The sequence below is a fragment of the Orycteropus afer genome, unplaced genomic scaffold (genome assembly GCF_000298275.1).
Source record: "Orycteropus afer afer isolate SDZICR_OR568_19922 unplaced genomic scaffold, OryAfe1.0 scaffold00267, whole genome shotgun sequence".
Classification (NCBI taxonomy): Eukaryota; Metazoa; Chordata; class Mammalia; order Tubulidentata; family Orycteropodidae; genus Orycteropus; species Orycteropus afer.
Window position 1 is genome coordinate 1,854,331 of NW_006921854.1, and position 18,281 is coordinate 1,872,611.

The 18,281-nt window shown below is 42.0% G+C and overlaps 1 protein-coding gene across 1 annotated transcript in view; it reads right to left on the reverse strand.

Annotated features, from left to right (window-relative positions):
- The window catches only part of PLPPR1 (phospholipid phosphatase related 1), a 122,374-nt gene extending 104,332 nt beyond the window's left edge, over positions 1–18,042 (reverse strand). Inside the window, exon 1 of the mRNA XM_007950318.2 lies at positions 17,980–18,042. Within this exon, the coding sequence (XP_007948509.1) occupies positions 17,980–18,042 (63 nt within the window). The remainder of the gene's footprint in view (positions 1–17,979) is intronic.
- Positions 18,043–18,281: the final 239 nt, after the last annotated feature.

Sequence of the window (18,281 nt, forward strand, 5' to 3'; positions counted from 1 at the left end):
TGAATTGGTGGATCCTACTTTTCTAACGAACAGACAATAGAAGGAGGAATAGAAAGGGAAGATGCAAGGTTACTGGGCTGTGGAGGTGCTCATGGCCTGAATGTGCCCCAAGAAATCTGAGAAAGGACCCTAAAAGGAGAGATAGACAAGGAATGAAAATGTTTCATCCAGTTCACAATTGCTTTAAGGGTTGGTCTTATCTATATTGTATCTCTGTAGAAACACCCACCTAGCACACATCTTCTAGACAGAAAAAATTCATGGAAGAAAAAAATCTGTCTTTTAAATACCATGGACCACATGCCCTAGCTTATTTATTTGGTTACAGAAGAATCTTTGAGAAACTTCAAGGGTACTTTCTGCAGATGGAACACACACATTTACTGAGACTCAGCAAGTTTCCAACAGCAAGAGCAGAGAGAATAAACGAAGGGTGTGATATGAAGAGCAAAGTGCAGCTGAAATGTCTGAAGGTCAAAGTGTTCACAGAGAAATCAGCCCAAATCAGCTCAATGAAAGAGGGCTTAGAGTTGCCAACTTTTAGGTGTGTTCCATTCACCTGGAGGGCTTGTGAAATCAATCACAGAGGTCCCACCTCCAGAATGTGGGATTCACTTAGGTCTGGGTGGGAGGGTGAGAATTTGCATTTCTAACAAGCTCCCAGGTGATGCTGGTTTGGAGCCGCCCTTTGAAAACCACCCGTCTGATTCTCTCACTTTATTAGTTTCTTAGCTCTCTGAGGGTAGGCGCTTTTCCTGCCCCATGTTTTCTGCATTATGCGCCCAATAACTGATTGTTGGTGAGTTGGCTCGGTTAATGTGTCACGTTGGATAGGCTACGGTGCCCAGTTATTTGATCAAACACTAGTCTAGATGTGTTGCCGTGAAGATATTTTGTAGATATGATTAACATTTACGATCAGTTAACTTTAAGTAAAAGGATATTATCCTCAATAATATGGGTGGTTTTCATCCAATACACTGAAGACTTGAAGAGCAAAAACTGTAATTTCTGAGAAAAGAAGGAATCCTGTCTCAAGACTGTAACATTGAAGTCCTGCCTGAGTGTCCGGCCTACCATTTTGCACTATAGATTTCAGATTCAAGACTACAACATCAACTCTTTGCTGGGTTTCCAATCTGCTAGCCTGCTGTATGGATTTTGCACTTGTCAGACCCGCAAATCATGTGAAGCAAATACCTCAAATCAATCAATGAATCAATGAAAATGAAAATTTCTCTCTCTCTCTCTCTCTCTCTCTCTCTCCCTCCCTCCCTCCCTGTCCTCCCTTATGAGACAATATGGCATATCCAAGCTGTGTCTTTCACTTCCAACCCAGTTAAAGGGGAACAGCTAAAGGAGTTGTTGGTAGCCAGGAGATCTATCTTGGTAAATGTGAAAGGGGCCAAACTACAGTTTACAACTAATTAGAATTTGTGTGGGGCTTTTACAAAGCCTTCATTAAAAAATTTCTATTTTCTTTTTCTGACTGTTGTGGAAAAAAAAAAAATACTTAGTGGAATTACCTTTACAAATGTGTTAATTTATTCTACCCTGAGGATATTATATTCAATGATTTAACAAAACTAATCTGAACTAATAACAGACACACATTTATTGAGACTAAGCAAATTTTCCAGTAGAGAGCTATTTAGCCATTTGGAACAAATGAAGGTTGAGGTATAAAGATTAAAGGGTAGCTGTAATGCCCGACAGTGGTAAAAATGTTCACAAAGAGATCAGCACAAATTGAGTAAAATGCAAGATGCTGACAAAGGAACACATGCAAGGGGATAAAAATTCCATCACTACTACCACCAGCAGCAGCCACTGGGAAATTCTAAACCACTGATAAATGCCCAAGTTCAAGATAGATTCTCCATATGAGTGTCTCCTGAAAATTCGTAACTGCTGAATGCCATACCTTCTCAGAGTGCTTGGTTCTTCTATCCAGTGGAGCCCATTTGCTCCCACCTCTCCTATGTGACATCCAGTGCATCCTGTCCCTAAGTCTATGCTGCAGATCAGGCATTACAGATTGAATTGTGCCCTCAAAAAAGATATGTTGAAGTCCTAACCCCTGGTACCTGTGAACTTGATCTGGTTTGGAAAAAAACTCTTAAAGATACTATCAGTTAACTTGAGGTCATATGGAGTTGGGGGCGGAGTAAGGAGGTCCTAATCCAGTATGGGTGATGTCCTGATAAAGACAGAAGAGTCAGATAGAGGAAGGATAGCCTGTGAAGGTGCATCTACACAACAAGGAAGGCCTGGTGCTACCAGGAGTTGAGAGAGCGAAGAAAGAATTTTACCCTAGAGACTTTAGAGTGAGCATGGCTAGGCAGACATGTTGATTTGAACTTCTAGCCTCCAGAATTATGGGACAATAAGTCTCTGTTTTTATAAGGTACCTAGTTTGTAGTCACAGAAGCCCCGGTAAATAAACGCACTAGGGATTGAACATGCCTTCAAGCACTTACTGATGAAGATTGAAGAATACAGTCTGTAGTAAGGATTACATCTCAATATAAAGAAAACAAAAATCTTCACAACTAGGGACCTATAAGCAGCATCATGATAAATGGAGAAAAGATTGAAGTTGTCAAAGACTTCACATTGCTTGGTTCTACAATTGACGCCAATGGAAGCAGCAGTCAGGACATCAGGCAACACAAAGCATTGGGCAAATTGGCTGCAAAGGATCTCTTTCAAGTGCTGAAGAGCAAAGATGTCTCCTTGAGGACTAAGGTGCGCCTGACACAAGCCATGGTATTTTCAATCGCCTCATATGCACGTGAGATCTGGACAACAAATAAGGAAGACCGAAGAAAAATTGATGCTTTTGAGTTGTAGTGCGGGCAAAGAATGCTGAAAGTGCCATGGACTGCTAAAAGAACTAACAAATCTGTCCTGGAGGAAGTGCAGCCGGAATGCTCCTTGGAAGTGAGAATGGCCAGACTTCATCTCACCTACTTTGGTCACGTTGTCATAAGGGACCATTCCCTGGAGAGGGATGTCATGCTTGGTAAGGTGGAGGGTTGACGAAGGAGGGGAAGGCCCTCAACAAGATGGATTAAGACAGTCGTTGCAACGATGGGCTCAGGTACAGCAGGGATCATGGGGCTGGTATGGGACCAGGCGGTGTTGCGTTCTGCTGTGCACAGGGTCGCTATGAGTTGGAGATGACTCAACGGCACCTAACAACAACAACAACAGGGATTGAAATCTCACAGCCGACAGGGACCGATGTAAATGGGAAAAACGGGAGAGTATAAGGTAACAGGTAGTGAGGGGACTTTGTTAATGAAAAAGTACTGTTTAAAGAGTAGGTACACCTCCGCTCCAGCAGGGATTGCCCTGTGGGAACACGAGCCCAGCGCTGTCGGAGCTTCTGAGTTTTCAAGAGTTGCCATAATCTGGATTTTTTTTTTTTTTTTTTAAATTAGGATTTGGGTGAAGATTTACAGAGTAAATTCACTTTTCATACAGCAGTTCACATATACTTTGTCTCATGTCATTGACCAAAATTCACAATGCAGCAGCTCCCCTCCCACTTCCTCCCCATAGTTACCTCCTCCCAGTGCCCATCCCTTCATACTCTTCTGCACCCTGAGCTATCTCCCTGTGCATAAGCAGCCCTTCCTTCTCCCATGATTGTTCTCTCCAGGGCGTGTGTCTACTTGAGGTAAATGTTTAACTCACACGCCTGTACTTTGTTTGGCTGGAAACCACAGTTGTGGGTTCAATTCCAGACCTGAAGGGCAGCTAATAATCTGGATTTTTATGTACTTCCCTGGCTATGAAAACACTATGTTAACCAAACAAAACTGGTGATGAGTAGGATAGGGCCTTTGACTTCCATTTGGGACCTCCCTGTGGGCTCCAGGAAGGCCTTCTCCCGTCCTGTTTTCCTGGTTATATCACTATTTCCTTCTAGATAGGTATTTTGTTTCCCACACGCCTTTTCCCTGCTGAAAAGCACCCTCGTTTTCAAACTCTCTCCTCAGAAGGAAGGTTGGGCAATCTACTTCCATAGTGATACCACCTCAGAAACCCAAGGAGGGGTCTCTATGAGTCGGTCCGACTCCACCGCAGTGAGTCTGATTTTGTTTATTTCATAGGCTCAGAATGCTTTCCCCAGTTACTAAAGGGCCAGGCAGGTGCATCATGTTTCTATCTGGGATTGGCTTTGATCACTTCTTATGGAGGTAACAGCTCGTTAGTGATGAGTTTGCCATCCATGGGGAGTGGGAATGTCCAATGCCTAAGGCATAGAAGTGTGAATTTCATTCCTCATAGCCACACCCTTCTCCTTACAGCCAATCCTATCTCAGGCCCCTGGGGCAACTTTCAAAAAATGCAGATAGGCTCCCAGGAAGAAAGCACACTGTCCTATTGGTCAGAGTAGGAGGACTGTCAAAACCACACCTGGGATTTCAGAAAAACTGAACCAAAGGACTAAAGGGTTTGAAGTTAGTTTTCCTTAATTCTTCCAATCCAGGGACAACTGGAAAATAGAGGACAGCCCTCGTAATAATCCTGCAGGTCACTCTCATCTAATGCTTTTAGTTCCTTCCCTGTCTCTTTCTCCTTCACTTCTTATAATGGGAATAAGGACTAGGGGTGGAGGAGGAAGTGGTTGAATATTTAGTTTTTTTAAGGGTTTATCTATTATTCACTGAACCAATATTATCTTACATTTTTTAGACATGGAGCTTACATTCTGTTGAGGCACACACACAAAAAAAATAAGTGAACAAAAAATTAAGATAATTAAAGACTGTGAAGAGTATAATCTGGGAATTTATTGAGACAATGCAAATAATCACAGAAGGAAAACAATTTAGCACACCCATATTTATTGCATGTCTACCCTCTCATCCTAAGGCAGGAGAGGGGTGGTGATGCCCCATTTGGAGGGATTCCGGGGGATGCATGTTCACTCTGAATCCTGGGCAAACAATGAGAGGTCACTCTGGTGATCTACTCCTGCTTTCAAGGGGACCTCAGATACTGAGGTTCTGTAGGCCTAGTGATGCTGGGACCTTCTTCTGCCCTCATGGGTTCCTAGAGTAGCTCTGAGTCCCTAGAGGAAAGCATACTTCTAGGTATTGGCAGTGGTTACAGGGAAAATCTAATTATTCCATGCAGTACAGTTAAACACTCAAGAGTCTAGCAGAAAAGCCTGAGAATTTGGCCAGGAGCTGACTCAATGTTCATTCCCAACCCCTTTTAAGAAGAGATTCTACTAGCAAAGGATGCAAGTTTAAACCTAGTGTTAGCCTCACTCCCACCTCATGACCTCCCCCCTTCTCTTGCTGTGGAGCAAGAGAACCTTGGGCAACATAAAAACCTAGGACAAGAAAGGGTATCGACACGGAGACAGCGGACCGCGGAAGCAAGCTCAGGCAGCAGTGGAGCCAATGAGCTCTCAGGCTCACACATCAGAGCAGCAGGCATTTTACAAAGCATCCTCAGATATACTTCCTTCAGAATCATTTGATTAGGACTGTACTCAGTGACCTTGTAGGAAGTCAATCAGAGTGTGGGTTTTGGAACAGCATGTGTTTACTGGGGGTGTGTGGAGGGGGTGTAGCCAAGCCTGGTCCACTGAGTAGTTGCTTTTCCAGATGAGAGAGTCAGGCTTTTGTTGTTTTTATAAAGTTCTAAGTTAAAAAATGCCTCCAGATAGCATTATAGGTCAATAGTTACTACACCTTTTTCAATCCCATCACTTTTGACCAGTAGTCTTTTTGTTGTTGTTATGTGCCGTCGAGTCATACCTGACTCATAGCGACCCCTCCTTGGGTTTCCGAGGCAGTATCACTACAGAAGTAGGATTGCCCAACCTTCCTTCCGAGGAGTGGCTGGTGGATTTGAACCTCCAGCCGTCTGGTTAGCAGGCAAGTGTCTTAGCCACTATGCTACCAGAGCTCCCGACCAGTAGTCTAGCTCTCATAAATCCTTTGGTTGCTACAATTCACACCTTGATCAGAATCTCTGGGGCCATATGTTGGTGTGATTGGTGGGCACGCTCCCCCTCGTCTTACCATCCAGTGATTGTTTTACTCTCTTCCAACCACCAGCTGAGATTCTCAATGAGGACACACAGAGTATTATTACCTTTTCTGAAAATTATAGGAAAGATTATGACACCTGAAGTGAGTAAAACTAAGTAAACAGCACCACTCTGCTTTAGCAAAATTTATTTTTATCTGAGGCTGTACTTTACACAACCCTGAAGGACAGGGCACTCATACAACTTCTATGGAAGAGTTCAAATGCAGAATCGCTTCAGTGCCAGGCACTGGCCTCTCAGCAAAGGAAAACCTTGGTGAATATGTATTTAATGAATGTTGGTCAAGTACTGATTGAGCATATTTGGGGTCATGGGGTAGTAGTCCACGAGGTGACAGACCTTTGAAGCCATCATATTTGGCATGTTCAAAGGAAATTATCCATGTGAATTTAGTAAACATTAAAAAAAAAATAGGTGAAAATATAAACAAAGTACGTAAATGCATCTATGATCCAAACAGCAAGAACATTCAGGGGAGCTTCTCATACCTGTTGGCTACCTTCCTGTAGATGACAACCGAGCTCAAACTCACCGCCATCAAACCAGTTCTGACTCATAGAGACCCCCTTTGGGGTTCCAAAGAGGTAAATCTTTATGGAAGTAGATTGACCCATCTTCCTTCTGCAGAGAAGCTGGTGGGTTTGAACCACCAACCTTCTGGTTATCAGTCAAATGCCTTAGGTACCACGTCACCAGAGCTCCTTTCATAAACAACATTGGTAACTGTTTTCATGTGCCCTTGCTGTAAAGACATTCTATAAACTTTAGGTTTTGTATTAATAGACCTATCAAATTTCATCTATTAAGATATAAAGCTGTTCCTTGGGAGATTCAGCAGGAAATCTTTTTTTTTTTTTTTTTTTCAAGACAATAAAGCATTGCTTATTCATGGTTGTTTTTTTTTTTTTTTCCCCCTTAGAAATATTCGATTTCTGGGTTAAAAAGACCTCTTCTTGGAAAATATTGTTTTCAAAAACACTTATCATGTGAACATCTCTGAGATCATTTTTTCTCAAAATAAGATCCACCTGCCAACTGCATTTGGAATCATCTAGAGTAATTGTTTATAATGTAGCTTCCTAATCAACCATCTTCCTTGAGTCCAAATCTCTGAGAAAGGAATCAGATATCTATGTGTATAACTCTTGTGGTGTTTCTCATGGACATCTTAGTTTGAGACACCTTGCTCTAAGACCTCAACGGGAGGGAAAGATTATCTTCCAAAAAGAAGCAAAAAACACCCTTTGGATTTATACAAACCTCCTTGTCCATGCATAAGGATTTCACATGCATTAGCCACCCGGTGTGTATAATAAAACTCTGAGGAAGAATGAACTTCTTAAAGGTCACCAAACTGGTTTTATAGTTAATGAAATAAAATTCACAAGAAATTCTAGAATGAGCTAGTTACGCTACTTCTTCCCACCTCCAACACATAAGCACACCCTCTCTAAACGTCTTTCAGAGACCCTAGTGAAATAGAGAACTACGCACTTTATGGTTGTGCAAGACTAAATTGGACGGGGGGCAGTAGAGACTTCTACACACACATGTTCCCAGTCACTGAAAGGTCTCAAAGTTGAAATTGACTGTGGGTGTCTCAGACATTTCTATCAACGCAATAAGGAAATATCATCCCCCTAGAGAAGCTAGAAGGATCCCTGGTGGTGCAGGGGTTAAGCCCTCATCTGCTTTCTGAACTGGAAGGTCGGCAGTTCAAACTCACAGGCACTACATAGGAGAAAAACGTAGCAGTCTGCTTCTGTAAAGATTTCCAACCATAGAAACCTCCTGGGGCAGTTCTGTCCTACAGAGTTGCACGACAGAGAAGCTAGAGAAGCTTAAAAACCTGTTCAGTAGCTCCAGGACCCTCCAGACCCATCTGCGCCAGAGTTGGTCTCCAGGGAGGTGAACAGGCACACACAGCGGTCAAACGCTTAACAGACGGGCTTGGCTGTGGCTTTGCACTCTCCACACAAGGCAGCAGCTGTAGAGAACCCACCCCCCTTGGGACTGGACCTCAAAGCCCCAGCTGATCCTCTGCACCCCCAGCTGAGCATAAGATAAGCCTACGGTGTACCAAAAACCAAACCCCCGCCATCTAGACAATTTGGACTCATAGTGACCCTAGAGGACAAAGTAGAACTGCCCTGTAGGGTTTCCAAGCTGTGAATCTTTACAGAAGCTGATCGCCTCATCTTTCTCCCGCAGAGTAGTTGGTGGGTTCAAGCTGGTGACCTTTTGGTTAGTAGCCCAGTGCTTTAACCACAGTGCCACCAGAGCTCTTTAAGGTAAGCCTGGGCACTGATTAAATGACCCAGGTGGGAAGGCCAACGCCAGGGGTAGTGAAGGGTGGTGCTGGCATAGAAGGTGAACGTCCTGACAAAATGACTGCCATCCTTATCTGGAAATACCTGCTTACTCTTATTCACAATGTTACGTGAAGGACCAGAGGAATGGGAGTTAGGGCAAGCTAGCCCTCCAAGTCCCAAGTGGAGAATTACACACCACTCTGCTCCTTGGGAACAAGTAGGATAAAACGGTACATGTACTAGGTTATGAGACCAGCACTTAGGTTAAATAAACTAAGCAAACAAACGGCAATGGATTTTTTTTTTTTTCTCTTTTGCTTTGTTTTGCTTTGAATAGGGAATCCTTTTAGACTAGTGTATTCCTGTTGACTTTCTGAAGACAAATGGGAAACGGAGAGCAACTTGTATCCCATGGGGAAGCAACCAGGTCACACAAAACTGATATCCCTCAAAGAGACCACTTTATTGGGCCAGTCACAGGAGAAACAAAGACAAAGCTCTCTCTCTCTTTTCCCTACATGGAAAGTATATTCTCATCTACACGTGGGAGAGAAGACTACTTGCTTTTAAGGATAAAGTCATTTTGAAAAGGATGTATTCCTAAAGCCATAGAAATAACTATTTTCTCATTTTTAGAGTAGAAATAAAATCTTCTGTTTAGAATACATACACATACATATGTGGAGAAATAGACATATGCATTTGCACATATGTGTGGGTCTGTATTTCTTCTCTCAAGTCCTACTTGATTCACATAACCAGACACAGATCACATTGCTTTATTTCAGAGGATAACTGTGCTTGAACCTGGAAGCAACCTTAGAGCTCAATCTGTATGTTTTATAGAGGAGCAAAATGAGTCCTAGAAGGTTTAAAGTAAAAATCAAGATGAAAGCCCAGGTCCCCAGACTCTTGGCCCCACACTGTTTCCATGTTGTTGTTGTTGTTAGGGGCCATCAAGTGAGCTCCGACTCACAGCGACTCTATGTACAACAGAACAAAACACTGCCTGGTCCTGTGCCAGCCTCACAATTCTTTCCACACTTGAGCCCATCACTGCAGCCACTGTGTCAATCTATCTCATTTAGGGCCTTCCACTTTTTCAATGACATTCCACTTTACCAAGTGTGATACCCTTCTCCAGGGAATGGTCCCTTCTGACAACATGACCAAAGTAGGTGAGACCAAGTCTGCCCGTTCTCGCTTCCAAGGAGCATTCTGGCTACACTTCTTCCAGGACAGATTTGTCTGTTCCTCTGGCAGTCCATGGTATTCTTAGCATTCTTCACCAGCACCACAACTCTAAAGCATCAACTCTTCTTTGGCCTTCCTTATTCATCATCCAGCTCTCACGTGCATATGAGACGACTGAAAATACCATGGCTTGGGTTAGCCACACCTTAGTCTTCAAAGAGACATCTTTGCTCTTCAGCACTTTGAAGAGGTCCTTTGCAGCAGATTTGCCAGTGCAACACATTGTCTGATGTCTTGACTGCTACTTCCATGGGTGCTGAATGTGGAACCAAGTAGTATGAGATCTTTGACAACTTCCATATTTCCTCCATTTATCATAATGCTGCTTGGTCCAGTTGTGAGAGTTTTCATTTTCTTTATGTTGAGATGTAATCCATACTGCAGACTGCATTCTTAAATCTTCATCAGTAAGTGCTTCAAGTCATCCTCACTTTCAGCAAGCAAAGTTGTGTCATCTGCATATCACAGGTTGTTAATGAGTCTTCTTGCAATCCTGATGCCATGCTCCTCTTCATATAGTCCAGCTTCTCGTATTATTTTTTCAGCATACATACTGAATGAGTATGGTAAAAGGATACAACCCTGATGTACTCCCTTCCTGATTTAAAACCATGCAGTATCCCCTTGTTCTATCTGAATGACAGCCTCTTGCTCTAGGTATAGGTTGGTTCTTTAGGACCACAATTGAGTGTTCTGGAATTCCCATTCTTCTCAATGTTATCCATAATTTGTTAAGATCCACGCAATCAAATGCTTTTGCATAGTCAATAAAACACAAGTAAACATGTTTCTGATATTCTTTGCTTTGAACCAAGATCCACCTGACATCAGCAATGATATTCCTTGTCCCGCATCCTCTTCTGAATCCAGCTTGCCTTTCTGGAAATTCTCTGTCAATATACCATTTAATTATTTTCAGCAAGACAAGAGTCTCTACTGAGACCTTACATAACTAGGTTTAAAAGAAAAAAAAAAAACAACTTTTATTTGCTCCATCCGTAACATATCTTGGGTATGGAAGACATGCCAACAGTGTGATGGAATTATAAGAAAAAATGCCTTGCTGTTGCTTTCAGAAGTGGTATTACCCTCAAATCACTCTGTCCTGACAAAGTTGATACCGTTGAAAACACGTATCTGCAAGAGGTAAGTAAAGATCAAGGACTTGCGGTAGTGAGGTCATTTGACATTTCTTACAGCTCTTGGCTAGTTCTGTTCAATTCTGTGCAATGAGAGTTTACTGAGCATTGCAGCAGAGCTGTCTTGCCCTGCCCATAGTCCCTTGGTACTTACTGTCTTCCTGCCAGAGTGACTCTCTGCCTGAGGGCTTTCTGATGCCTGAAGTTTGCTGGCTGTGCAGGGCTGACCCAAGTGCCCCTGAGAGGAGAGCTCAAACAGCTACCAGGTACTGGATGGACAAATACTCTAGCTTCCTAATCCCTCAGGTAGGGCAACTCTGAGGCAGGCTAGACAATTTCCCAGAACTCTCCTGCAGGCACTGAGCCTAGCTCTCCACAGTGGTGAAACGTTTTTTAATGCACCTCTATTAGCTTGTCTCCTTTTCTAGTACCATTTACCTGCTCTTACTGGAATTATCATCCAGATAAACTACTTGCACTCAAATGCTTATTACAAAGATTTTTTTTTTTTTTTAAGAAATTCAACGTAAGACAAGCATGTACTCTATGCAAATCACTGTTCTATAGTAGTCATTGAGGGATATGAATATGAAAAAGACACTGTCCCAGCTCTCTAAAGATTGAAGGTAGGAAGAATGATAAGACCTCTGTATATGTAACTACATAGAGAAGAGGAGAACACAAAGAACTTTTGGAGGAGAATAGGAAGCCATGCAATAAAAACATGCTCACTAATGAAGGATTCTCACAATTATAGGCAGAAGTTTACACACACACACACACACACACACAACACACACCTCAGCAAGAAATTCTCTATGGCAAGAAGTCAAATAGGCTAAGCAGTAACAATTGTTGCTAGGTGCCATTGAGTCAACTCTGACTCATAGTGACCCTGTGTGCAACAGAACGAAACACTGCCTGGGTCTGTGCTGTTTCCACAGTCCTTGCTATACCTGAGCCCACTGTCATAGCCACCATGTCAATCCATCTCATTGAGGGCCTTCCTCGTCTTCACTGACCTTCCACTTTACCAACCATGATATCCTTCTCCAGGGAATGGTCCCTTCTGACAACATGACCGAAGTAGGTGAGACAGGAATTCTCACTTGGCCACGTGAGTGACCAACTCAGAAGGGAAAAAATTCATATAACTAGGTTTGTGCTTGAGTAGAAAGGGATGCACATACCCAAACAGGTTGGACAAGATTTTTAATTGGTGACTTTCCATCTTGTATTTGCAGACTTAAAATTATCTGCCTTTTCATTCGGTTCTGCCAAATAGTCTACTTTCAATAGAAAACAGTGAAATTGCACAAATGTCATTAGGTTGACAAGTCACGCATTTGTGTTGTCACTTTAGCTAATGCCATGCCCAAGTTGGCCACATATTTGCAGGTCACAGACACTGGCTACATAGAATCTTGTAAATAACCTTCCTTCAGCCAAGACAAGGTATTGAATGGAAATGACAGAACAGAGCAAACTGAATTCAACTATGTAGGAAGAAACCTTGGAGGCATCCCTGAGCTAACTGGCTTTTTCATGCTGCCTTGTTTTGTCTGGATTGCCTTGTGAGATAAGAGATTATGCAGCACCCACCTGCCATGTTTTAGGCACCTTAACAGTTGTGGGCTATTAAACTCTCATATCAACCCAGTGGAGCAGCTATTATTATCTGCACTTTACAGACAAGTAAACAGAAACAGAGCTTCTAAGCAACTTGTCAAAGGTCACACAGCTGTTTGTCAGAGCCCTCAAATCTAAATTTTTCCCAAAATATCAGGCTGCCTGCCTTCAGGACTGAAAATAAAGCCTACCGACAGACTCGCTTCCAGGTGCTTGGTATCAGAAGATGCCAAAGATGAGTTTGGTCAAATCTCAGCTGAGTGAAACTGATATTAAGTAACATAGAGCTGAAACTCCGATTAGGTGTGTGTGGGGGGGAAGTAATTCCAGGGAAAATGAGTCTTTAAAATGACTTTTCCTTTTCAGAATCATTGTTTTGTCTACTATCAAAAGAAAATTAAATCCCAAATTATCTAAATGCCACGTAGTGTACACAGAATTAATATATGTCTAGAAAATCTGAAGTTTATCTCAAGGAAAAGGTGCAGGATTTAATATCTAGTGATGAGACTATATTGATTTGGTTTGCATATATGAGATTTCATAAAAGGATGAGTTCACACACAGAAATGATAATAAACATGAAAAATAAAATTTCCCAAATCAACTCTATTTTAATTCGATAATCAGTAGCCTGGACCACATGGCCTTCAGATTACTGAAATTAACTTAATTACTTCTTTAAAACATGTTTTAGCCCTTTATTCTTCTAATCTCACCTCCCAGTACTGTTTGAAGTTATTCTACTCCATATATATTCCCTGCCTTTGCCTGCACTCCTTCAAGATGGACTCTGGAACAATAAGGTAGTCCAAGTAGTTTTTTTGTGAAGTGATCCCAGAAATCATGGAGGGAGTGAGCAAGGGAGATGGGGGAGGGGAGAGGGAAGCCAGTAAATGGCCCATTGATGAGTGGGTTATCACAGTGGGAAACAAGCATTCTGTCTTGCTGGGGAACCCTCCAGACTATAAGAAACCCCCTCAGAAAGTTCCTCTGAGCAGTGAGGAAACTGGGATAGGAATCCCCCATCATCCATCCTTCAGTGGCAAACTGGGCCATTTACTGCCATTGCCAGTCCTTCACCGGCTGAGGGCCGCTCCTGGGAGTGTTAACTTCCTAGCAGTTACGGCCCACTTACCTTGGTAGGCCAAGCGTGTTTCTATGGCTAGAGAATATCCTCTATTATATTTCCACTTCATTATACATAAGAATACAATTTTTACACTTTTTCCTTGGCAGGAGTGAGGAGAATTTATTTAGGGGGAAAAAGAATAAAGGGGAATTCTTAATGTGACTTAACTATCTTAAAATCTAAGAAAGTCCCAGTGTGAGTCTCAGAAACAAGACCGTCAAAGCTCTGAAATCCAAGTGCCTGAGGTGGAGAGCAGACAGCAAGGCCAGGACACATTTTTCTCTCAAAGCCTGAGGCACAAAGGATGAGGGTGGCACTGAGGTGACGCTCAGTGTTCAGAAATGATGATGTGGAATTCCTTAACTTCTGCCCCCAGAGAAAGACACTCAGACTCGTCAAATCCTTGCAGAGCTCCATGGGTTATTTATCTCCGGGTTGGGATTTATAACAATCACCTGGTAAGTTGGAGCCGAGAAAAATGTGTTGTCAAAAACAGGCAATAAAAACTGCAAGTACAAGCAAGCATCAAAATGATAAAACTGTCACATGTGTACACATCCAGGAACAGTTGCATTCATTACGTCCCAACTCCTGCTACTTAATACGGTCTGCTGAGGAAGCAAAGCTCCATTAGAGTTGGCTGTTAGCACAAATGCATTTAAAAGAGACTTGGCTGCTTGAGTTAGTCACAATTTTACAGAACGCAATGAAATGGTCTTAAGAGTACTCCACTGATAGCCAGAAAAATTTGTCAAAAGTGCATCTCAGTTCTAAGCATTTTGGAGGGATACATCTGATATAGGAGCTCTGATAGCATAGTGCCTAAAGGCACTTGACTGCTAACCAGAAGGCTGGCGGTTCAAATCCACCAGCCACTCCTCGGAAGGAAGACGGGGCAATGTACTTCCATAGTGATACCGCCTTGGAAACCCAAGGAGGGGTCGCTATGAGTCGGGTCCGACTCGACGGCACATAACAACAACAAACAACGACAACATCTGATATTGGTTGGGGGAGAGTGGTAGCAAGGGGAGCCCTGAAAAGTTCACATTCTTGTTTTTAGGGGGAAAAACGATGCTTCAGTCAACGCTTTGGGTGAACTTCCCCTCAGGGAAATTCTCTTTGTAGATCCTCAAGCTGCAGAGGGGCTGCTGAAAGACACAGGGAGAGTGAGAAGGAGAGAGGAGGAAGTGGGGGACTGCTTCATCAAAACAGAAAGAGAGGGAGGGAAGGAGGAAGGACAAAGGAGAGGGAGAGAGAGAAAAGACACTAAGGATGAAAAACACAAGGAGAGAAGCTCTGATTGTCTGGATTAACATTATTATTTTGTGTAAGTACTTTTACCACCAATAAAAGTTCCTGTTTCGGCCTCAAGGTACAATGATAAGAATGAGGAAGTAGATAGCCTCATGTTCACATCAAGGGTGATTATAACATTTGTTAATTTTCTACTTGTTTGCCTGCTCCATCGGGCTGCTCTAGCTTTCGCCTATTCGCTGTTTGGCGTGAGGAGGATTCAAATACTTTTGTTACTTGCACTGGTAGAACCAGAGGGCAAAAAGTTGAAAACTCTTGGTGGCAAATGTTGCTGTGGGCCATCCTGGAACTTGCAAAACACTTTGTAAGAGTAAAACACATATTAAGGAAACAAGCAAAAAGAATCCAACTCTCCCTTAGTAGGTATATTTACAGAATCAAACACTACGCAACCATTACAAGGAATGAGCTATCCACTGGATGTGTTTCAGACACATAACATTGAATGAAAAAGGCAAGTTGCAAAAGGAAGCTTCCGTAAGGTGTCATTTATGTAAAATTTTCCTACAATATCATTTATGAATATGTATACATGGAGAAAAAGTACAGAAACGTACAGGGATCACACAAAGCAATGACCCTTTTAACTTTCCATATATAGTTACTTCTGGGGCCACGACAGTAGGACTACAGCCACATCTGTATCATTTCAGTACCTTCCTAGCAATTTTAAAGCAAATATGGCAAAATTTTAAGTTTATTTGCTCCTGATGTTGGGTGAAGGTACATCTTTTATTTTATTCTTGAATTACTTCATAGTTAAAAATCAACAATGAAAGGATATTCATTGGTCGAATGGCATTTTAACCGAGTTACTTCTGACCAAGAAGTTTTCTGCTAAAGTGGCCTGGGTGGCGCAAGAGGTTTGCAATTGGCTGCTAGCCCAAAGGCTAGCAGTTCAAACTCATTCAGTCACTCCATGGAAGAAGGGATGCCCTGGTGAACTGCTTCCCTAAACATTACCAGCAAGAAAACCCTAGGGTCCAGTTCTGCTGTGTAACACATGGGGTCACCACAAGCCGGGGGGTCCACTCAACAGCAACAAGTCTTCTGCTACCCCTGAGATAGTGCCTGGAATATGGTGGGTGAACCAGAGAGCCAAGAGTGGACCAATGCGTGAGAACTATGAGCCTGCCTTGAGAGTCCCCTAGCCCTCTCAGTTTCTACTCTAGTCTTCACATTGTTTTTTTCTTTCTTCTTCCTGTTTCTGAGAAGTCACTGATATACCTTAAATTTCCATGCAAAATAAGAATAATAACACACAAAAGAAACACACAACCTATCTTCCTTCTCCCAGATTTCTAGGCTTATTTTTATGCTTGTGTCAGGATAAGCATACAGAAAGACTGATTTCTCTCTGTGTTGTTTGCTCTATCAGTCAAGTTCATCGTTCACACATTTGATGGCTGGAAATCTTCAGAGACTATAGCTTCCAGCAAGAAATTAAATCCCTTACTTTGAGACTTGGTTCCTGTTTGATTTTTAAGAAAATTTAAAATAAAATTGCTTCTGGGATGATAAAGATGATGACAGATGACTTATTTTCCAGTTTTCCCCTAAAATATTTTAAACGTTAAAAAAAAAATAGCAAAAGAGAAAGGATTTTAACAATGACATAGGTAGTGCTATAGCCTTCTACCCTGTCCACCTGAGCAACAGGAAAAATCACTCCTTTTCGTATTTGCACAATTTCAAAAGCAACAACGCTAACTGGATTCACAATATACATAGTGGATATTTATTGTCTGGATGGGCTTATCCTTAGCCTTGTACAGCAAGTTAAAGGCAGAGTATTAAGACCATGTGTTTATTGTTGGGTGAGGAGTTCTTAGTTTACCCTTTCAGATTTGTATGAGCCTTAGTCTAGATGCACTTTGACTTATATGAACACCTCTATCCCAACCTAGTTGTTTATCTGTTTCTGCAAACAAACAGGTTCATAAATATCACCAGAGTATCATCAAATATTTATTCATGTCAATAGTCAAGGGATGTCTATAAGATGAAACTCCAGGATTCAGCCAAACACACATATACTTAGCCAAAAAGAAAACTATTCAAAATTATCCAACTGATTATATAGACAGCAAAAGTTATTTCAAGGGGGAGAAATGTTGCATTCACTCACAAGCTGTGTTTGAACAATGCAGGTGCTGTAAGCACATTTGGACAGTAACATGGGTCAACATGCTTCTCCCATACTCAGCCAAAAAGACCTCATAATCGATAAATATTCTCGAGCTGACCCTGAGGACTTGGAGACCACCCAGGCAGGAAGCTCCGAACACTGAGTTTTCACACTGGGCACCTCAACCTGTAGTGTAGTTTTCACACCATAGCATTCTCAACCTGAACTTCACAATGAAAAACCATCCACTGGATGCCCCATTACCTTGAGAAGCAGAAACAATACTACTTTGGCAAATCAGTATCTTATTTTAAAATATCCTGGAAAGTAACTTCATTTAGCATCACATGATTTCAAATTTCCTAAAGTGTCCATGTCTTTCCTTCCTCTGTAGCAAGAATCCTATAAAGGGGGCACGGTGGGGAAGCAGCTACAGGAAGTTCAACCAAAAAGATGCTGGAGACACCGTTTACTGCTACAAACTGGGAACGACTCAGCAAACCGATTCTTGTGCAAAAGAAATTACCCACTACACAAGCTCCCAGTACTCGCTAAGGAAAAATGCCCAGGAGAGATGGGCAACTCTTAAGAATTTTCTTTTCTTTTATTTGTGCTCCAAGGCAAAAGTCCATGAACTAGCATCATCAGCTAAAAGTCTGCTTCACTGAATTCCTGGACCGTGACATTGACTTCTAGGAAAGGATTTCATTAAAATGCTGCCCTGTCTTTGATAGTTAATAATACATTTGTTCACCACTGGAAATAAAAGAAATACAATACAACATGTAATTATTTTGTACAAATCTTCCTATCTATGGCTTCCAATTCAAGAAACATTGTGCATAACTTATTTCTTATCAATATCTGTGCTATTAAGATTTAACTCTCAATCAACCATAAGATGAAATAATTTTACAAAACAATCCAAGTTGTCAGCATAAAGACTGCTATTATTCCAATTTGTCCATAAAGTTAAAAAATACACGTACCTCAACAAATATAAAACATGGGATGATGGAATAACTTCGTTGAGTGTTGTTTCCTACGGCCATTTCTCACACCATGGAGCAAGGCTGCACCGTCTATAACTGTCCAAGCTGGAATAGAAATGAGCATAGCATGGTGTAAGAACGTGTGTTGAAATGCCCTCTGTGTACTTACATTAAATAATAATAATAAAATAAGCTAAGGAGGCTGTGTGCAGCACAGCCTCATCTTTCCAATGGAAAGAAAAACACATACACTCTCCATGAACAGTCGTACAGCTACAATGAGCAGGCAGGGAGCCCCC